The 22,682-nt window shown below is 35.5% G+C and overlaps 2 protein-coding genes and 1 pseudogene across 4 annotated transcripts; all 3 read left to right on the top strand.

Moving 5' to 3' along the window:
* Positions 1 to 3,081: 3,081 nt before the first annotated feature.
* Positions 3,082 to 8,184, top strand: LOC145600988 (gamma carbonic anhydrase 1, mitochondrial-like). Its single transcript, XM_081656882.1, has 5 exons — positions 3,082 to 3,354; positions 4,818 to 4,961; positions 6,344 to 6,469; positions 6,552 to 6,703; positions 7,482 to 8,184. The coding sequence occupies exons 1-5, from the start codon at positions 3,240 to 3,242 to the stop codon at positions 7,734 to 7,736; spliced, it is 792 nt and encodes a 263-aa protein (XP_081513008.1). The 5' UTR covers positions 3,082 to 3,239; the 3' UTR covers positions 7,737 to 8,184.
* A 1,393-nt stretch (positions 8,185 to 9,577) lies between these two features.
* LOC145602070 (uncharacterized) lies at positions 9,578 to 12,793 on the top strand. Of its 2 annotated transcripts, none has more exons than XM_081658202.1 (8): positions 9,578 to 9,860; positions 10,237 to 10,500; positions 10,593 to 10,664; positions 10,827 to 10,865; positions 11,144 to 11,251; positions 11,372 to 11,469; positions 12,003 to 12,141; positions 12,270 to 12,793. In XM_081658202.1, the coding sequence occupies exons 1-8, from the start codon at positions 9,687 to 9,689 to the stop codon at positions 12,516 to 12,518; spliced, it is 1,143 nt and encodes a 380-aa protein (XP_081514328.1). In that variant the 5' UTR covers positions 9,578 to 9,686; the 3' UTR covers positions 12,519 to 12,793. The 2 variants fall into 2 exon arrangements, with proteins under 2 accessions (XP_081514328.1, XP_081514329.1); XM_081658203.1 differs by having other exon boundaries at positions 9,582 to 9,860; positions 12,003 to 12,114.
* Positions 12,794 to 13,954: 1,161 nt separating this feature from the next.
* LOC145602583 (cytochrome P450 71D8-like) lies at positions 13,955 to 15,906 on the top strand (annotated as a pseudogene). Its single transcript, XR_014104569.1, has 3 exons — positions 13,955 to 14,534; positions 14,847 to 15,186; positions 15,283 to 15,906. The product of XR_014104569.1 is annotated as a cytochrome P450 71D8-like (transcript).
* The last annotated feature ends 6,776 nt before the right edge of the window (positions 15,907 to 22,682 follow it).

Raw genomic sequence — 22,682 nt, 5'->3', positions numbered from 1 at the left:
AGACAATGTTCTCAATATTCTTTCTACTTATGAGGTTGCTTCGGGTCAGAAATTGAATATGGACAAATCGGAAGTGTCTTTTAGCCGAAACATTGATCAAGAACGGAAAAATTTGCTTCAGATGAAGTTATCTTTTAAGGCTGTCGAAGGACATGACAAGTATCTTGGTTTGCCGACTTACATTGGTGGATCGAAGAAACAAGTGTTCCAAAATATTCAAGATCGGGTCTGGAAAAAACTAAAAGGGTGGAAAGAAAATTTTTTGTCTCAAGCGGGTCGTGAAGTTTTGATTAAGTCTATTGCACAAGCAATCCCTACTTATGCAATGCAATGTTTCTTAATTCCGGCTAGTATCATTAATGACATTGAAAAATTGTATCGACAATTCTTTTGGGGTCAAAAGGGGGAGGAGAAACAAATGTGCTGGGTTGCATGGGAAAAGCTGTACACGCCAAAAAAAGAAGGGGGCCTCGGTTTTAGAAATATGAAGAACTTCAATATGGCGTTGTTAGCTAAACAAGCTTGGCGTATTTTGACAAATGAGAACTCTTTGGTGGCGAAAGTGTTAAAAGGGAAATATTTCCCTCACTCGAACCTTTTTTATGCTAAAGTTGGCCCGAATGCAAGCTATACATGGAGGTCGATTTTAGGAGCTCGGGATTTGCTTAGGAAGGGTGTTCGGAAAACAGTGGGGAATGGTTCTACCATTCAAATTTGGAAAGATCCGTGGGTCCCAAACCTCCCAGACTTTAAAGTGATACCGAGGCAAAATGTGGGAGAAGGGGCGCCAACTTTTGTTAGAGACCTCTGGCTGAACAACTCTTGGAATACTCAAGTTCTGAAGGAGTATTTTTCTGCAGGTGAGGTGACCCAAATCTGTAAATTACCTATACCTATCTATAATAGGATGGATGCTTGGATGTGGCACTTTACTAAAGATGGGCGATACTCTGTAAGAAGTGCTTATAACCTGATTACCATGGAGCAAAAAAATAATAAGGCCACCACCTCTAATCCGAGCTGCAAGTTTGATTGGAATGTTGTTTGGTACGCTGATGTGCCGCCAAAGATCAAACTCTTTGCGTGGAGGGCTATCAATGAGGCTGTGGCAGCTAGACATTCTTTGATCAGAAGAGGTATGAACATTGATGAGATATGTCCTATGTGTGGAGAGGAGAATGAAGATGTGTTGCACATGCTGGTTTCTTGCAAGGATGCAAAATTGTTGTGGTATCTGTCCCCTCTTCGCTTAGAGGTTGAAAGATATGATGGTAACTCTTTTGGGGAATGGTGTGTTAATGTTCGAAAATGCTATAAAGATCAGAATTGGTGGAATGTGTTCTGGAGCGTTTTGTGGGGTGTTTGGCTTCGTAGAAATGCGTGGACCTTTGAGGGGAGAAGGAAGGATATGAGTGAGGTTATTCACAAGGCTTTAGGGATTGTTGGAGACTATATTGAAGCTAAAGAAGCCCCCTGCTCGTATTCTGACCACTCTCAGCTAGAGAGTAAGTGGTCTACCCCTGCATCAGGAATGATAAAAATTAATTCTGATGCAGCCATATTCAGATCAGATTGCGTGGGGCTTGGTGGAGTTATGCGAGACGAGGTTGGGGATGTAGTTGCCTCTACTTGTCTTCAAGTGGGAGGAAAGTTCGAGCCTGATATAGCTGAAGCTCTAGCCATGAGACATTGCTTGCTCATTGCTATTGAAGCGGGTTTCACAAAGCTTTGTGTTGAAACTGATTGCCTCAAATTGTTCAGCCATGTTTCGAAAAAGAATGCTCCCTATACTGAATTTGGCAGGATTGTTCATGATATCCTTCAGCTAGCTAGGGGCTGTCATGTGTGTTCTTTTTCCTTTGTTAGAAGAAGTGGTAACCGGGTAGCCCATGAGTTAGCAAAACTTTGTTCTTCGTTTGATTGTATTAGAGTCTGGATGGAGGAAGTTCCTCCTAGTATTGTGAACTTTGTTTTGGCTGATTTAATGCCTTTGAGTAGTTAATAAAATGCTCTCTGCTGGGTTGCTTGTCAAAAAAAAAAAAAAAATATATATATATATATAGCATGTACATATTAATGAGGGTATGTATGTAAATACACATTTTGAAGGGTATCATTGACATTACACCATTCATAAGAGTAGTTTTCTACATTTTATAATGTAGGGATTGTCTAGTTTAATTTAACTTGCTCATGGTGTCTTAAGTGTACCGTTCTTTGGTATTTTAAGGGAGGGAAAAGCTCTAACTTTATACAAGCAATAGAAGATGTGCTCTTTATCTTTATTTGTCTAATTTAGTCTAATCTACAAAATTCTATTTAACTCGCCGGTGTAACAATTTTCTAACAAAGTTAACCAAGCAAGAAATGAATTTAATCGAGGCGAGCAAGAAATAACCTTAGGCCGGCATACTATAAAAAAGTAAAAAAACAAGTTTAGTTGGGTGTACTAGGGGTGAGCAAACCAGGTACCCGGTCAAAATTTTAGGACCCGGACTTGGAATTGGTTGGAACCGGGTCCTAAAATTCGGAACCGGAATTGGAATTGGTTTAACCGGGTCCTAAATTTTAGGAATTGGAATTGGAACCACCGGGTACCGGTTCCGGTTCCGGGTACCCACTTATGTATGTAATTGTTAAAATATAATACTAATTATAATTCTTATTTTAGTTAGTATCATTATTAGTGTTTAATACTTATATTTATATATGCATTAAGCTATTTGTATTCATGTTAGGTATTAATAATACTTTTTTTATTGTACAAATTAGATACATTTAACATATTTTTATTATTTAAAATTTATTTAGTTTAGGATATATTGGGTAACCGGGTACCCAACTGGTTCCGGGTCCCAAAAGTTGAGAATTGGAATTGGAATTGGTTATAACCGGGTCCTTAATTTATTACCCGGAATTGGAACCACCGGGTCCAATCTCGGTTCCGGACCCGCCGGTTCCTAACCGGTTCCGGTTCCAATTCCGGGTACCCGGAATTTTTGCTCACCCCTAGGGTGTACGACTCACCCGAGTGTATATAATAAATTCTACTCGTACTCCGTAAAAAAACCAAGCAAGGTGAAAGGAGCTATAAGCAAGTGAGCTTTCTCCATAGCACGGTCGGTCGTATCGCTGTCTGTCTTCGCCAATCTGTGGTCACTTTCTCTTTCTCAGCTTTCTTCTTCCTTTTCACAGCAAAACCCTAATCATCGTCTCTTTCGCAATTCGAAAGGGGAAAAATGGGGACAATGGGAAGAGCAGTATACACAGTCGGATTCTGGATCAGAGAAACTGGTCAAGCACTTGATCGTCTCGGTTGTCGTCTTCAGGGAAATTTTCACTTCCGAGAACAATGTAATTTCTCTCTCTTCTCATTATTTTTTTTTTTTTCTGGATTCAAATTTGTTTTGTGTTTCGATTGTTGATTTCATGTATTAGTCTATTACTGTGGAATGTTGCCGATTAATTTGACCTTTTGATTTTGGATTAGGTTAATGTGTTTGATTTAGGACAATTTTTGTCCAATTTTTGTTGTTTGAAAATGGGAAAGGAGATTGTTTGATTTCTGTTTTTGCAGTTATAATTCAATGGAACATATTTTATGAACAATCTAAAATGTACTACTACTGCATTGTTGGTTATTGATTTGAACCATTCAAGAGCTTCTCACTGAAGGAAACGGAAAACGACTTCCGTGCCACTTAGGAAACAGTAGACACAGAAGCAGCTTCTGTGATTAGTGGTTTGAATCCCATGAGTTCTTCATAAAGTTTATGGGGGTGATTGAATTGAATTGAATTGGTTTTTGTACATGCATTTGAGACGCGTTGTGTTGGTATTTAGATATCTTGAGAAACCTGTTTGAACCCGTGCTCAAGTTATTGGTGAGCAATTGGGTTAGGTGGTGTATTCCACTATATATTAACTCCAAGCTAAAGAAATTACTATTTCACATTGAAGTAAAAACCATAGAATATCCCACAAAATAAGTATAACAAGACATTTTTCATTTCTCTAATTATTGCAAGTTGTTTTTAATTGTCCTAGAACAATTGATCTACCGAATTTATGAATTTGGAAGATATCATACACAAATGTATCGTCAAGACATTAAGTATGACTAACTTAAAATTATTCTGCCTCTGCACTAAAGGGTTAAAAATAGGGGGAAAATAATGTCTTGTCAATTGAGCATTATGTAATCAATCAAATTAATGCCCTAAAGTGTCAGGATTCAGGAGTGAAGATTAATTGTAAGGATGGAGATAACAATTTCATTTCCCCAATGTATTAGCCTTAGGATAAATTTCTGCTTTCATTGAAGCTGGAAATTTGACACGAGTTTTAATGTGGATTTGAACTGGGTGGTGGCAGTTTTGAAAATTTATCCAAATTGAGTGGCTGTCAAACAGAAAGTTGGTTCTGAATATTCTTCATTTACTTATCTCCCAAATAAGGAAGGCTCGCAAATAGCAATTGCCCTAGGGACAAAAATCAATTGGGGATTTCTCTTTAGTTAACTGGTAATAGAAAGTCCACCATGAAAATTTTGTATTGGCACATCAGAATCTGGAAGTGGTGCATTGGTGATTGCTTCCATCTTCCCGTAGTTTCAGGGACTCAATTCTCGTTCTCATTCTCGCTCTCTCTCTCTCTTTCTTGTTATTGTTGTGTCTTTTGGGTTCTCTTTTAGCTTATACTGTACACATTGACATATATTATTGGACTTTGCTGACCTGGTCTTGTGAAATATCTTTTAAGTGTTACTGCAATAATATTGCTTACTTATTTCTTTATCTAACTTTGCCTTGTTTCAGTGTCACGGCATCGAACTCTAATGAACGTATTTGACAAGAAGCCTTTTGTGAACAAGGAAGCTTTTGTTGCTCCAAGCGCATCAATCATTGGAGATGTTCAGGTTGGACATTGTTCCTCAATTTGGTATGGATGTGTTTTGAGAGGTAATGCATTGACATCATGATTAACCTGTTCATAATTGGCTCAGTTTTGCATGCGCACCCTAGGGTAATATATGCCTTATGTGCGGGAATAATGCCTGTGAAGTTACATTGCTAGACTTAGGGATAGAAAAAGACTTCGTTGAGTAAAGAATGTTTTCTGAGCTTTCTAGAAAGGTTAGACCTATGTAGATATGCAGATATAATCAAGATTGCATGGCTGTGTGAGAGGTTTTGTCTTTTCAATGCATCTTGTCTTGAAATGTCAGGAAAAGGGTCCTGATTTAATAATCAAACTGATAATCTCTTTAGCTTTTTATTGGTCTATGAATTAGTTATAAGATGAGCTTACTCTGCTGATGGACGATATGAAGGTTGAGTTATAAAAGTGTATATTTCACTTGCAAATACAATTATGCACTTCTATGCTGTGAACTCAAATAGTGAGGTATTTATCAGTTTCGGTTTGTATACTGATACGCTATCAATTTTATAAAATAATTTAAAATCAGGTGATTGATTTACAGAAACTGTCATGGGCAAATCACGTTGGCCTGCAGAATTAACGGTGTTAAGAGAAAATAATTTAGTTTCTGCCAGAGAAATGGAACATGCCAGCATTAGGGTTTGGTAATACTGTATTCTAGGATGGTAATTATTCTATCAATGGGCTTTGGCTACGTTTGAAGAGTCAAGATTGCCCTACCCCTCCTAGCTATGTTGCAAGCTCTTGACATTTCTATAATTGTGCCTTTCTACAAAATAAAGTGATTTAGCATTAAAGTACAAGAAGTCACCCCATCTCTAAATAATTGGAACATTGCCTTTTGGAACAAATTACATGGAAGAGGGGAGTGAGAGCTTTTTTGGGTGAGGAGAGTGATAGAGAGGAGTAGAGGACCCTTGCTCTGATCAAGGTGGTTTCAATTAATATGATTCGACCTGAAGAGGAATGTGCTCCAATTATTCAATGTCCAAGTGCTAAAAGTCCTACAAACACCCAGACGTTAATTTTCTCATAAGCTCAACCATGAAAAGGAACTCTTTAGGGGTGGCATCAGAGATGAAGAATTGAAACATACCCACTTAACTGGAGTAATGTCACAGCTTCAAGTCCCTAACTCCCCTTTTGATTTTTAATTTATTTTTCCCGGGTCTTATTTCTAATGAGCCTGAGAGCCTCACTGCCTTGTTAGAACAATGGTATACAGATGATCTTTCCATGTTCCCCCTCTATATTTAATACTTCATGTCATCTCTCTCATGTCAAATTAAAAGTGTCTCATCATTTGAGGAATCACATACACACCAAAATTTATACATTTCCCACAATATCGGCTGTTTTCTTTTACTGGCAACTCTTACACGGCTTCAATTTTGTGCAGGTGATGTGAACTACATTATTATTGGGTCTGGGACTAATATTCAAGATAATTCTCTCATTCATGTGGCAAAAACCAACCAATCCGGGAAAGTATTGCCGACTATTATTGGGGACAATGTTACTGTGGATCAGTGTGATATAGTATTTGTTTTGCAGATGTATACTTTTATACAGTTTCTGTTGAAGTGACCTAAGTTTGGACTTAACAGGTCATAGTGCGGTACTACATGGCTGCACTGTTGAGGATGAGGCCTTTATTGGTACGGGTGCTACCTTGCTTGATGGTGTTGTAGTTGAGAAGCACGCCATGGTTGCAGCTGGATCTCTTGTACGACAAAATACAAGGATACCTTGTGGGGAGGTTTGTCCTTAACTTAAGCTGCTTTTTATTTTTCTTTTCCGATTAAATCTGTCATGACAATTGTTTGTGGAGGATAAAGCAAATGTTTTTACATAGGGTTCCAAAGAGGAAAAAGTGGCTTTGAGTGGATGATTAAGAATTAAGGGGTGATTTTTTTATCTAACCTTTTTTTCCTTATGGGCAATTAGTAGAGTAAATGGTCCTTTAGGGGTAGTTTATTTTCCAGTTGTCAATGTTGTTAAATTTTCATTATATATGGTAGCTTTCCGAATGGAGTCAAGCTCCAATAATCTGTGCCATGACAATTGAAAGGTACACTCACCACATCATGTGACCCTTTACTGGAGTCCGGGTAGTACTAACACATGTATACGTGACAAATTGATTTTCTTCAAGGGCTCAATTATAAATATTCCTTCCAGAAATTGATTTTCTCCAAGGACTCAATAATAGGCCACATTTGATGGGGGACTTTGTTTTAAGAAATTGAGTATAATTCCCTGGTCCCTACCTATTCATCATTGTTCAAACTTTACACCCCCACTACACCAATGCAATTCTTATTTGATGGAACTTTGAGGGTAATATGGGGAAGTACAAAGTTTAACTTACTCGTCACGTAAGGACTTGCATGGCCTTTTCTCAAATGTTAAATTTAACTATATTTTTCACAGGAGTCCTCAGATGGATAAACTAGCTGCTTATATCAGTTTTTCTTTGGAGCTCCCTATGCAATTGTAAATAGACTGTTGATTGCATCTTGAAACTTGTAAAACAGGTTTGGGCTGGAAACCCTGCAAAATTTTCGAGGAAGCTCACAGAAGAAGAGATGGCTTTCATTTCTCAGTCAGCCAATAATTATTCTAACCTAGCACAGGCTCATGCAGCCGAAAATGAGAAGAGCATTGATGAGGATGAATTCAAAAAGGTGCTTCATAAGAAATACAACCTCAAGAATGAGGAATACAGCTCAATGCTAGATGCTGTTCATGAAACTTCACCAGAGCTTGTCCCTGACAGCACTGCCAGATAAGTCAGCAATAAGGGATTCCTAATTGGGAGCCCTTCCCAGGCTATTTGCCATTTTGGATTATGTTGTTACCAGGTGACTTTTTGGTTATCCCCAATTTTGGGCAGTGTCTGCTTTCCTATTTTGAATAGTATAAACATGTTGGCTGATTAGGCCAAGACACAGCAAATCTTGAGTCTTGCATACCACAGAATCTTAGGTGTTATGACAATGAACTTAGGTGTCAAATAATCTTCGACCTTTCATAGCTGCCTTTGTTTCATATATGGCGGAACAAAAAAAAAAACCTGTAATGAGGTCGAGTGTAGCTTTCTTCAATGGTTGATGAAGAAAAATTAGAGGCTGGAAAATATTGAAAGCGTAGTATGGAGAAAAGTTTAGCTTTCTTTTTCTTATTCTTACTATTTGTTATTCTCCTTTTGAGTGCAAAAATTAAGATTACTTTTCTTTATGGTGATTTGCATTATTGTGATAAAGTCATCTTTTGTGTGGTGGTGAATAATAACAGGCTTTGTTGCATTTGCATATTACTGCTAGCTTTCGGCTGGATTTGCATATTTTTTTTCATTAAGCTTAGTAATATTATACTGTACTGGAAATGAGTAGTGTAGAGCTTGTAGCTTGTAGGCCACACCCTTATCTCGATTCATTGTTGTCTTACCCCTCACCGTAGCAGTCAGCACATGGGTTTGATGTATATGGAACAAATTGAACATTCAAGCGTATATTCATTTTGTCCGTTCATGAAACATTTTTTCACGTTTGTTGATGCAAAACTTTAAGCAACTTTTTATAATTAATACTTCCTCCGTTTTCTTTTACTTGCAACACACCTTTTAAGCACGCAGTTTTAGGAGATGATTGGTGAGTGTAAACGAGCGATTTTATCAATATAATTTTTACACGAAAATTAGAATAGGGTTAAGTATCATTTGTAAAAATTATAATGAAAAATTTGTCCGTTTACATTAGATAAACCCGACCTCAAAACACATGCCACAAGGCTGTGTTGCAAGTAAAAGAAAACGGAGGAAGTATGTTATTAAAGAACTATAAAAAGTTGATATGTTGAAAATACAAATTGAGACGAGCGGGTACTTAATAGGTCAACCGATACTCGGCTGAAAGAAGATTACAGATTAAGGCAATAGCCCTACATGGCTACATATGTGCCCTATTATAGACTGTAGGGGTGCACCAAACACCAATTCTTCACATGCACCTTAAATGGAAGCACAGGCAAGATCATAATCTTCAAAGATTCTCTACTTTATGTGCTGATTAAGAATGAGTCACGAGGCATCTTTTAATTAATTAAGTACAACAGACGGCAATTATGGAGTTTTATTTTCCTAATTTGATAACATTAGAGGCATCTTCCATGCATAATTTACGGAAAGGCTTGATTAATGGAAGTCCTTTCGATGACAATATGGTCAAGATGAGATAATGCCATTTTCTTGGTATACTGACCTATAACATTATCTACCAAATTTGTTGAAATTCTTATAAAATTCGTCTTTTGTAAAATAAAATTTCATCCTTGCCACAATTTTGAAGGGTGAATAGTGTAAAGAATCAAAACAAGACACTTAAAGAAAATAAAAAAGAGTTATTGTCCATAATAAATTGTGATCTTCACGAATAATTAAAGATATTAATGGTGAAGCGATACATTAGAAAGATTCTAAAAAAACCCGAAAAGCGATGAAAAATCTAAGTGGACCTTGTTGCACTTGCCGCAGCTGTACTTAAAAAAAAAGTGAGGCTACCACTCCACTACAATAATATAAGATCCCCCGTTAAAAAGGACCGAAAATAGCAATCTCTTCATCACTTTCTTTCACTCACTTGTAGTCTTCTTTGAAAGTGTGTTGAGAGAGCGTGGAGTTTCTCCAACTTCTGCGCCGCCTCTTATCCGCTTCTTTACCCCTTTTAAACTGTTTTTCTAAAATGGGGGTTGAAGCTAAGGTTGAAGCTAACCCAATTTCGAATGGAAATTCGATTGAAATTGGTAATTTTCCAGTGGTTTTGGGTCTTCAACCCTCTGCTCTTGTTGATCATGTTGCCAGGGTTGATTGGTCTTTGCTCAATCATTGTTCCGGTGAAATGGGTGGCTCTATTCCGGTAATTCTATCATAAAAATCTCATCTTTTTTTTTCTGAATTATGAGGAATTGGATTGTATTTCATATTTGTTTTAAATCTTGAGCAATCATTAGTTGGTTTTGTGTATGTAGCAACCATTTGCACGGAATTATAAGCAAGAAGTAGAGAGAATGTTTGGGTGAGTGTGGGACCCAACATAAGAGAACAAATTTCTGGGGTTAGGAATTGTTATAAAACATGACAATTCACATAATTGGTATAGGATTTCATGTGTTTTTAGTGTTGATTTAATGATTTGTGAATAAGCTTGTGTTCAATTGTTGCAATGTTTTCCCAGATATGCTGGAATTTAATAAAGACATTCATTTGTTTTGTGTCTTTTTAATTGTCATTAGGTTGCATTTGCGGATGTAGAACGCATACTTACTGAGGTCAAAACCCATATAGCCCCAACCCAAGATGACTTATCTCCTATGAAGACCCTTGGTGGAGGTAGTGTAGCGAATACGATTCGAGGTTTGTCAGCGTGCTTCGGTGTGGCTTCTGGTCTTGTTGGTGCTTGTGGTGATGATGAGGAAGGGCAGTTGTTTATGCATAATATGAATTCTAAAGATGTTGATCTGTCAAGATTGAGAACAAAGAAGGGAGCCACTGCCCAAGTGAGATTTACAAATATTCTGACACTTGGAGTAATCCTACTCTACATGTTTTTTGTAGTGTGTATCTGAATTGTATCTCTTGTGCAATACAGTGTGTCTGTTTGGTTGATGCTGTTGGGAATCGCACGATGCGACCGTGCCTTTCTGAGGCTGTTAGACTTAAGGTGCTTGATTTTTCTCATTCTGTAGTAGTGTTTGTGATGCTATTTGGAGTCCTTTGTTTGTGCTATTCAACGTAAGAAGAGTACCAAGTTGTGATAATTGACCATTATGACTTAAATGAATGAGCTAACATGTCGTCTCTCCTCATTTCTGATCTCTTTCAGGCTGATGAGTTGATTGAAGATAACTTCAGAGGATCCAAGGTAGTAACCTGTATTTTCTGAACTGTTTCATAAATTTTCTTTCTTAGAAAGTTTAAGTGTGTTAGCTAGCCAATTTTACAATGTAATTAGTTATATGTTTCTAAGCAAATAAAAAGTATATATAAAAGAGACTTGGGGGTGTTTTCAATATTTCTGAATCCCCATTCCTTAAGGCAAGGGCAAATAAGTTTATCAGCAATTGGCTGATGTTGCAGAGAAAATTTTTGTTGGGCAAGTAGATTGAGCAATTCACTAAGCTATCTGTTTCTTCTCTTCAGTGGTTGGTTATGAGATTTGCAGCAATCAATTTGGAACTTATACATGCTGCTGTTAAGATAGCAAAACGGGATGGCCTTCTTGTGTCCTTGGATTTAGCCAGCTTTGAGGTATATTGTTATATACTTTTATTCTTTCTTTCTCTTTCTTGTTTGACTTCTTTTACTCGTTATCTTTGCTGGCACCTCCAGGCTCTTTTTCTTTAATGATTTGCTAAAACCCTTTGGCAGATGGTGCGAAGCCATAAGTCAGCTTTGATAGAACTGCTTGAGTCAGGAGATATTGATCTTTGCTTTGCCAATGAAGATGAAGCAATGGAGGTTCTGAGGTAATCAATAGACAATATGTCAATACGTATGACATGTTTCTAGTTGCTACTGTATGAAACTCTGATAGAGCTAGTTGAGTATATTAGTCAAATCTTTTGTCTGAAAACGAAAACTTTGCTGTTACATTGAAAGTGTAATTCTCTCTCTCAAATCTCAATGGATTGTAAAGCTTCCCTGAAATCACTAAGTTATTTGGTCTGACATATGAGTAGATGATTTCTTCTTAATTCAAGCTTCAGAATTATAATTATGTTCAGAAAGGATAACATTCATCAAAAGTGAAATCCCAGCTTCAAGGAGAAGTTTGCTAGGCATGTACTCCTATAGTTCATTCTAATCTTATTGCATTATTTGCATTAATCTTATTACTATGATAAATCAGTGGTGTCAAACCTATCTCACTATGCTATTTTAAGGCGTGGTAGGTTCAATTTATCAGCTACTTTAAAGTTAATTCTGATCATAAGTTTATGACTGAGGAACTGATGGTCTATACACATTTACAGCATCATATTGTTTTCCATGACTGTAGGGGCAAGCAAGATACAAGCCCTGAAGCTGCTCTTGATTATCTAGCCACACATTGCCAATGGGCTGTTGTAACGCTTGGCTCTAAGGGTTGCATCGCTAAACATGGGAAGGAGGTCTGTTGGGTGTACTCAGATAGAATGGTGCATCATGACTTTTATATCTCTTTTTCATCATACTCGCTTCATGACATCAACCTATTATTTGTGAAATTTGTAAGCACTAAATATCTGACATGAGATATTGATGACAACTGGTTTTCCTCATGCAGACAGTGAAAGTATCAGCCATAGGGGAAGCACAGCAATGTGATACCACAGGAGCCGGTGATCTCTTTGCCAGTGGGTTCATATATGGTTTGATAAAGGGTCTATCCCTAGGAGATTGCTGCAAAGTGGGTTCTTGTAGCGGTGGGTCTGTCATTCGTTCACTTGGGGGTGATGTAACTCCAGACAACCGTCAATGGATGTACAAGCAGATGCAAATCAAGGATCTTCCTGTTCCCAAAGTCTACGTATGATGCTTGCTATTATTCATGTCAGCTCACTGCCATTGGGAAGGAACACATGAAGAAGTAACATACTGTGAGTCTTACCGATTCTATGTTGAATCAGCAAGTTACACCCCTTCTTATGATTGCTTAGATTAGCCCTTAAAAGACCGAGGCCAATTCTGTGATATTGTAAACTCCTGATTATGAGGGTAAAAGTTAACACGGCGATGTAAGCATTATTCCTTTGATATGTGGGGTAAAAGCTTCACTTATTAATAAGTGAAAATTTTCCATTTTTATCATCCTTTTCTCAGACTCCAGCAATGCGTGCTTAACCTCAATAACAGATGCCAACTAAGGGCCTGTTCTCATTGACTGAACTCAGCTGAACTGAACTGAAATGAATATTTTTTAAGAGAAGGAAATTAGGAGCTGAACTGAACTGAACTGAAACTGAATTTCAACGTATGAGAACAGACCCTTAATATTACATTGGGGAAAACACATCTTGACAATCTGACGTGTATTTTGTGTAAATGGGCAAAAGCTTGCAAATGGTTTGGGCCTATGGAACTTAACTGTGTTTATGTTTTCATCATATTGGTCTTATGTATAGTTGTACATACAACTTAAATTTGTTTGCATTTCCTTCGTTACCTGCATTGGCCCAATTATTCGGCATTTTTCTGCTCGTTTAATATTCTTTGATTATCTAAATTTAAAATCACGTTGTATGAATTCTGTGTCATTTACATGGTCTTTATTGTGGTTGTACTTCGATTTTTTGTAATATCGAAAAGCACAAACTGCATGTCATTTTCCTTCAGGAAGTCACTGACTCACCGCTGCAATGAAAATGATATTAACAATTCGAGAGCCAATTCAAAGGATCTTAGTAACATCCATAGACTTTTTGTAAATAATACTTGTGTATAAAAAATCAATCCAGATATACGTTCTTAGACCACTTCTTCTCTAAGATGTAAGAATGTAATCATATTAAACTACTCATTACTGAAATTCAATCATGAAGATACACAACCTTGAACTGGTTTTAATGAGACATTGACATTTATTACACCTCTGGTGTTTTAATAACGTCTTGAAAACGACAATTTTTATTGTACAATTAGTTTAGTTGTATGGATTAAATAAAGTTTAATATCATGTGTGAAAGCTTTGGTTATGAGAGTCACGTCTCATGGCAAAGAAATGTTTATCCACCAAAAAATAATATTTGAATCCAGCAAGTATAGGTGGCAAATAACAATTATGGTAGTCCCAAATTAAAAATTTACTAATTGTTGACCTTAGCAATTAGGAACTCTCTTTCAAGTTTCAACACATTGCCACCTATATATGACTATGTGAGTATATGACCAATATATATCAGTTCATCAACTAAGACAAAGCAAAGAAGAGAAATCATAAGTGTTGGCAACTTTCACAAAAGGTAAAGTTAAGTAACAAATAATGGAGGTTTCTTGGATACTCTCATTTTTACTGTTGATAATTTCCCTCACCATATTTTTGAAGCTTTTCAAGAAACAAAAAACACCTACAAACTTACCTCCAGGTCCTCCAAAATTACCCTTAATAGGCAACCTCCACCAACTTGCATCCAAGAACACCCTCCCACACCGCCGTCTAGCCGAGCTAGCGGCAGTGTATGGCCCTATCATGCACCTTAAGCTAGGAGAAGTTTCGACAGTCGTAATATCATCACCCGGGATGGCGAGGGAGGTGCTGAAAACTCATGATGCGGTGCTTTGTGATAGGCCAAAGTTGTTGATGCCCCAAGTTGTGTTTTACAAATCCACTGACATTGCATTAGCCCCTTATGGTGAGTATTGGCGCCAAGTCCGCAAGATCGCAACCCTTGAGCTCTTTACTGCCCGCCGTGTTCACTGTTCAAGGCTTTCGTTGCTTTAGAGAAGATGGGGTCATGGATTTCATCAAGTCATTACTTCCTGAGGCGGAGGCTGGGTCTGTGATCAACCTTACTAGTAAAATATTCGCCCTCAGCTTTGACATCACCTTAAGGTACATATATTTTGATTTATAGTTTAACGTATCTAACAAGATCACACGTGACATTGTATTCTCTTAAATCTGTAAATCGCGGAAAACTGTATTCTCTTTCACTTAATGAATGTTAACAAGATCACACGTGACACTGTATTCTAAATATGTAAATAACAAGACAATGTATTCTCTATCACCATAAAGTATCTAACAAGATCACACGTGACGTGACACTGTATTCTCTTAAATCTTTAAATCACATAACACGTTTAAAGTTTACTTAGCTTGACAACATCTATAGTTGAATTGATTTGCTTAAACGTACACTAGGTTAGCTGTGAATATGAAAGCAGATGACGGAGAAGAATTCAGAAAGCTAGTAGCAGATATGGCATCATTACTCTCTGGCTTTTCGATCGGTGACTTATATCCGTCGATTGAGTTCATAAGTGTGGTTTCTGGTATGAAAAGGAAACTTCAAGATATAGTTAAGAGAGTTGACAGGATAATGGATCCCATTATAGAAGAACATTTGTGTAACAAGAGACTACGGAAAAACGAGGGTGACGAAGACATTGTTGATATTCTACTACAATTTCATAATGATAATTTACAACATCATACAAATGAATTTTCGCTCACCACTGATAATATCAAGGCTATTATTGTTGTAAGTTGATCTGATCAATACTTAATCTATAGCTTTAATCGATCAATTCATTTATGTTTACCACGCGTTTAATTTATATATGGTTTATAATAATAGGAGGTGTTTGGTGCTGGAGGAGAGACATCATCAACGACAATAGATTGGGCAATGTCCGAGTTGTTAAAGAACCCTAGAGTAATGGAAAAGGCACAAAATGAAGTGAGACGAGTTTTTCAAGGAAAAGAAATAATGATCGACGAGGCAAGTCTAGACAAACTCGTGTACTTGAAACTTGTAATCAAAGAAACATTAAGGCTTCATCCTCCTGTCCCTTTCTTGATTCCTAGGGAATCCATGGAGAGATGTGAAATTAATGGTTATGAAATACCTCCAAACACTAGAATTTTCATCAATGCATGGAATATTGGAAGAGATCCCGAATATTGGCAAGACCCTGAAGTGTTTAATCCTGAAAGATTTGAAGATTCGCCAATAAACTATAAAGGAACCTATTATGAATTAATTCCATTTGGCGCGGGAAGGAGAATGTGCCCTGGAATGGGACTAGGGTTAGCCACGGTTGAGCTTGTGTTAGCTATGTTGCTTTACCATTTTGATTGGAAGTTACCTCATGGGGAAAAACTTGAAGATCTTAACATGGATGAGACCTTTGGCATAGTAGCAAGAAGGAAAAAAGATTTGGAACTTATTCCTATGCTTTACTCCTCAGGTTTCAAATAATATAATGGTCTTTTTTCAAGCAGATGAAAGTTGTTATTTATGTACTCTTTAACTCTTATTATATCATACATTAAACTACTTTGTAATATATATATGACTGATAATTTAGTTTGTATATGTAAATATGTTGTGTATGGTGCTGCTTGGAACGAACGGTATCATTAATAAAATTCATCGACCAAACTTAAAATGTATATTATGCATGTATGGATGTATTGTGTGGATCAGATCAAGTGATTAAAGTCATGTATATTTCTCTAATTCTTGTGCTCAAAGTCATGTACATTAGTCTAATTTTTTGTATTTGCTTGTTGTACCTGCAAAAGCTATGAAAGTATACTTGTTTGACAAAAGTTTTGCAATTTTTAATATGCGCCTACAACTATTTTCTTAATTGTTGTCATATTTCGACAAAAAACTTATTGTATTCATTCTAAAACTATCCTAAAAACAAATACTGAGTAGAAAATTTGCAATAATATAATTGTGTATGCTTGATTGCTTGTTTTGTATTGAAGAATTTTTTATGTATCGCTCAAGATTATTGTTCATCGTGCTACACATTTTAATTCTCACGTGCATACGTGATCTTGAACATGCGTTCTATTCATGCATAAGTACAAATCTGAATTATTGGTCATTTTCCTCCACCGCTAAAAACATTGAGAGAAATAATATTAAAACGCCAAATCCAATTCATAAGATCCGATAAGAAAATTCAAGTAATAAATAACTATATTAGTCTCTCTCAGGCTAATTGTAAACAAATAATCAACAAATAAACCAAAAGAATAACATTCTGAAAGTCAATTTGCACTTCTTGTACTCAACCACATCGATCCATGCAATCCCTTTTTTGCCAATTTTAAACACTATTTAATTAATAGAATTACCTTAATGATATGTTAGTTAAGGGAAAGCAAGAGATAATATGATAATTAATTACGTGTTTGATTTGTGCACTTAAACTTGTTAGATAGCAAGCAAGTTAATAGAAAGTAGTTTTCTTACATTAAAATATAGAGGGAGAATAAGCTAGTAACTCCACGTATCACTTGTTTATTTTAGAATGAAACCCTACTAGATTGTATCAGGTATACTCTTCTCCGATGAGGATAATATGTACTATGACTTTCACATAAGTATATAACAATAGGAATACTATATTCTTAAAAGTTTATTAATTATATGTAAACATTTTTACATTGTCTTTCATGTATAACACCCTAATTCTTTATAAGAATCATATACAACCCATTAAAAATAATACCGTTGTAATCAAGTATATATTCATCATTTTGACTAGCTAGCTTGATGATGTCAGATTAATTGCATGAGTGGGACAAAATGAGTTTTTTTTGGAGGAATTGTTTATGTACAGAATTATTACATCAGTGCTGGTCCTGTTGAATATAATCATAAACTTTCCCTGCAAATACATCTCATGTTAATATATATATATATATATATATATATATATATATATATAAGACCTTGGATTACAACTTACGTTAACACAATACCTAATTGGTTATGCACATAATGATTATCTCACCCCTTAAAATTGTTTAATTTAATTTTAGATGAATAAAAGATATTCAACTAGATTTAATCTACTACCTCCGTTAACAGTTATTTGCAACATTTGCCATAAACGAAAGCTACCAATTATTTGCAACAAATGTTTTTTTCCTCTTTTAGTAAGTTTTGTTGTATAAAATGACCAAACTGCCCTTACTTAACCAACTTACTCCCTTAATTATTTCACTAACCATATACTATTATAAGTTTATAACCCTAACTTAATCATCTAATCTTACAAAAAAAAAATCAGATCTTTTTTCAAAAAAAAATATCAAATCTCAACATTCATCTTATTCATCAAATTTCTCTCTCCTCCTTCATCATCAAATTCTCACTCCTCCTTCATCTTCCCATCTTCTGTCCAAATCTGGAGGTGGTCTCCCGTGGGTTTCGTTGGTGTGGTGGTTGTGGGCGGCACGAGCTTCGTGGAAGGTGGTGTCATGGGTGTGGTGGTTTTGTGGGTTTCGTGGAAGGTGGTTTCGTGGGTGTGGTGGTTTTGTGGGTTTCGATCGGGTAGTGGGTTCTAGGGGCGGCGTGGTGGTTGATTTTCGAGGGTGGGAGGCGGCGTTGATTTTCGAGGGTGGGCGTGGTGTTGGGTTTCGATCGGGTAGTGTTTGTTGGCGCATTTTGGTGGTTTTTGGTGGGTTTTGGTGGTGGTTGTCGGTGGCTTCGTAGGTGTTGGTGGTTTTCGGTGGGTTTTGGGTTGTCGGTGGGTTGGGTGGGTTCGGTGGTGGTGGTGGTTTTCGGTGTTGGGTTTGGTGGTTCTGATTATTTGTGGTTTTTTTTTTTTTTTTTTTTTTTTTTAGGAAAGAGTGGTTTATTTGTAATTGGATTAGTGCTTAAGTACATGCCCTTATATTTCAATAATCTTGTTTTAAAACTTTTGCCTAGGAGTCCGCACATGTCCCTTTCGTTGCAAATAACTATTAACGGAGGTAGTATGTTTTTTGATTTGGCAAAATCTAACTGAAGCAAACTTTAAACAAGCCAAAAACTTTTTAAAAATGCATTATTCCCTTTGTTTCTGGTTAATTTTAGCAGTTTTACTTTAACATTTATCAACGTATAACTTTAACTATTACGGAATAATATATTTAAATTACCTTTTAGTAGCCAAATATTTATGTAAATATACATTGACACTAATTTAGCAATGTTTTACATAGTTAAATCTGTGTTTAATGCCTTTGTGGATTACTAAAGATGCAGATAAAGATAGCAAATGAATAGTGTAAAGGCGGACACATTGCGACGCGGTTATCATAAACAAATTAAAGAGAGAGTATGAGGTTTGAATCTTGTTTAACTCGCTAATTGTCATACTATCAGATGATAAAGTAAAGCAGAATCCTCGACTTACTAAATGCGAAAGTGTTGTTTTTAAAATTTTAAAATAAAATATAAACGGCTGGGAACAAGAAGAACAAACAACAAAGTAACCAAATTAATTAATTAAAGGCTTAAAGCATATACTTTGTTTTGGGTTAATACCCTTTTCCTAGTGTTATGTGCTTTACCAAAAGAGCTATGTTCCAAGGATTCGAGCTAATGCTGCTGCATAATTGTAGGGCTTTTTGTCTTATGGAAAGATTTTCCCTAACAAAAGCAAGGGCAAGGGGTTAATAAGTAAATAAAAATTTTGTTACAGTATGTAATTAAACTAACTAGATGAAGCCCGTGCGATGCACGGTTTGTTTGAATTTTTTAAAATAACTTTTTTTAAATTTATATGCTAAAATTTGTTACATATTTAGATAAAATTCCTTATATCAAAAGATAATAATTTATATTTAATTAGATTAAACTTAAAAATCTCATTCGTCAATTTTGCTTACGTGTCATTTGAATTATTTAATTCTAAAATAAAATATTAATCTCTTATTTGATTGGCTACGATTAAAATTTATAATCCTACATAGCGCGCTAAGAAAATTAAATCCTACGTGGCGCTCTAAAATCTCGAGAAAAAACTCCCCTTTATATATATATATATTAGATTAAAATAATTAATAATCTCTTATTTAATTGGCTACTTCTAAGATTTATAATCCTACATGGCGCGCCGAGAAAATTAGATCCTACGTGGCTCTCTAAAAACTCGGGAAAAAACTCCCCTTTATATATATATATTAGATTATGTTATAATAAATATTCAAAAAAAAATATATGTAATTATTGAAGTACATAACACTATATATTTTACACATCAAAAAAAAAGTACATAACACTATGTTTGGCAAAGATTATGTTGAAGTTTGAATTTTTTTCTTTGCTTAAAATTATATAGTTGCCTACAATACATCAAATCTTTTATTTATGCATAAGTTTGTTATATTTTATTTTGTTTAAAATTTGTTTCCTAAATAGATTTTTTTTTAAAAAAATAAAATAAAATCTAAGGGGCACACCAGAAAATGACACGTGTCATTACTGGTGTGTCTTTTAGTATATAGTTATTGATTGATTGATAATTGCCAATTATGATTATTATTTTCTACAACAGATTACTCAATATAAATAAATTAAAAAAAAGGGCTTACTGATTAATAATACTTGAAAACTTAATTATTTGTATTACATGTGGACAAGGTATATATGTGACTTCATCCATTTCTAAATATACGTAAAAGTTAATGTGAAATATTTGACTAATACGAGCACATAGTTAACGAACGTAGTATTGTTTAATATGAAGTATTGAATAATATTTATTTGTTGTATCGTTCAGATATAGTTAAAATTGTATGTTAAATTTAAATTTCAATCGTTGCAATGAGCACATATAAAGTATGATCAAATAATAACAACAAAATACCTAAATTTTTAAAATTTTAGACTGTTTAGTGTTTACAAACGATTGAAGCAGAAGCATATATATCCACTCCTTTTTGTTTGAAGTAATGGAGATAATAATGGACAATCAACATGTTGAGGCCAGGTGATAATCCAATATTGCAAATTGCCAACTTTCTTCAAACCCTGCAGCTTTCGGCACCCTTCAACAGTTCACCCCATCTACGCACTACTCATACTCAACACACTTACTAGCTTGTCTTATTAATTGGACTTTTTATATTTGCTCATACCAATTTACCATTTCAAAGACGTAAATATTTGATCTATATATTCTATACTATCTTATGTACAGTAATTACTAGCTTAGGGGTTGTCGTATACTCATATGTTTCTCGAACATTTCATGTGGATGTGATGATTATGCATGCATGCATGCATGCATAGTATACATATACGTATTACATTTTGGATTATATCGCTACTATCTCAATAAGTACTCCGAGTACAAAGACTATCATCATTAAGTCACTACTACAAAAAACCCCTAATAAGTCGGACTTTTAGAGTCACATGTACATAAGGTGCAACTTATAAACCTATCGAGTCGCCTCATACTTATTAGGCGACTCTTTAAGTTGGGGTTAAAATCAACAAAGCACCTAACGAGCGCCTAATATATATGAGGTGACTTGATAAGTTAACAAGTCGCCTCATATATGCATGCGACTCTATAGTCCGACTTATTTGGTGGTTTAAATTAGATTTTCAAAGTCACCTGTACATAAGGTGCGACTCGAAAACCTGTCGAGTCGCCTTCTACATATTAGGCGACTCAATAGGTGAGTTTTGTTATCTATGACTCTCACCTAATGAGTCGCCTAATATGTATAAGGCGACTCGATAGGTTAATGAGTCGCACCTTATATACAAGTGACTTTGAAAATCTAATTTAAGCCACCGAATAAGTCGGGTTATAGAGTCGCATGCATATATGGTGCGACTTGTAAATCTATCAAGTCACCTCATGTATATTAGGTGACTCATTAGGTGCTTTGTTGATTTTAACAAGTCGCCTAATAAGTATGAGGCGACTCAATATGTTTACAAGTCGCACCTTATATACAGGCAACTTTAAATGTCCGACTTGTTAGGTGCTTTATTATATGACCACTACCTAATAAGTCGCCTAATACGTAAGATGCGACTCGATAGGTTAATTCTAAGAGTGTATTTAAAATAGTTACAATATCTTATATATATGAAAAGTAACTTTGGCATAATGGCAAGAACTTCAACCTTCCAGGCAAAGAACCAGAGGTCAAGCATGCTGAGTGTCATAAACATTGACATTATATGAGCTAATAAAAATAATTGGAAAAAATGTTGATTTTTTACGTGTCGCCTCTTTCAACACAAGCGACACAATAGATAAATCCATGGAGTCGCCTGTTTCAACATAAGCGACACAATAGCTTAACAAATAGAGTCGCCTAATAACTAATAGGCGACTTATATAAAAGCTATCGAGTCGCCTCAGAGGCGACTCCTAAAGTTGGAAGCTATTGTGTCGGTGGCTATAGAGTCGCCTTTAAAGCGACTCGTTAGGTCATTTATAGGCGACTCGATAGGGGTTTTTTGTAGTAGTGAGTGGATCGAACACACTATTTAAGTATTTATTAAATAGAAAACTCGATTGTAAATTCAGTATATATATTAAGGATTAACAAATAAACAAGAACAATTGATTTGATCTCTACGTTATCCATCCGCATGAGGTATATATCGACCGACCACGATGCAGCAAAAGTCCAGTAGGCTTTTATTATTCTCAAACTCAAACTCCTATTAGTCGTCCTACAATCAATAATAATCTTACATTCCTACTTTGATTCGTAGTATTACTTTATATTTTTTTTTTTTGACACAAACTAATAAATTACTTTATAACTTATACTCACTTTTTATTAATTTCCTCCAATAAATTAGTGGTTTTTCTTATCATCTGCTTTACCAGTCTACCCCACCTGGCCTTCACCCGTTCAAAAAAAAATTAGAAAATAACATTATAATAAAAATTAAAATGTAAGAAAAAAGGAAGAAACAAATCTGTCACGTTCTGCATGATGGTATCAATACACCTACCCTTCCAGCAAACGAAACGAAGTACTACTAACTACTAAAATTAGTAGGGTTATATTCTCTGTTAATCAATAAAAAATATGCACTATTAATAAGTAACAACTAATCCTCATTTATCATATTCCTTATTAATCATTGAAAACAACTTGTTAGCTCATTGGTTTGAGATGTTGACACATGATAATGATTTATAATGCCTAACCGCTTAACCATGTCCACAATTTATAATTACATATACATACTCACCCATGCTAATC

Source organism: Chenopodium album, chromosome 21 (genome assembly GCF_948465745.1).
Source record: "Chenopodium album chromosome 21, dcCheAlbu1.1, whole genome shotgun sequence".
Taxonomy (NCBI): Eukaryota; Viridiplantae; Streptophyta; class Magnoliopsida; order Caryophyllales; family Amaranthaceae; genus Chenopodium; species Chenopodium album.
This window is presented reverse-complemented; position numbering and strand designations above follow the sequence as displayed.

Bases quoted from the DNA above. Each gene is read 5' to 3' on its own strand.
- LOC145600988 (XM_081656882.1), top strand. From the start codon at position 3,240: ATGGGGACAATGGGAAGAGCAGTATACACAGTCGGATTCTGGATCAGA. The intron at 6,470-6,551 runs ATCAGTGTGATA...TGGACTTAACAG, and splicing joins TGGGGACAATGTTACTGTGG to GTCATAGTGCGGTACTACAT. The intron at 6,704-7,481 runs GTTTGTCCTTAA...CTTGTAAAACAG, and splicing joins CAAGGATACCTTGTGGGGAG to GTTTGGGCTGGAAACCCTGC.
- LOC145602070 (XM_081658202.1), top strand. From the start codon at position 9,687: ATGGGGGTTGAAGCTAAGGTTGAAGCTAACCCAATTTCGAATGGAAAT. The intron at 10,501-10,592 runs GTGAGATTTACA...TGTGCAATACAG, and splicing joins AGAAGGGAGCCACTGCCCAA to TGTGTCTGTTTGGTTGATGC. The intron at 11,470-12,002 runs GTAATCAATAGA...CCATGACTGTAG, and splicing joins GAAGCAATGGAGGTTCTGAG to GGGCAAGCAAGATACAAGCC.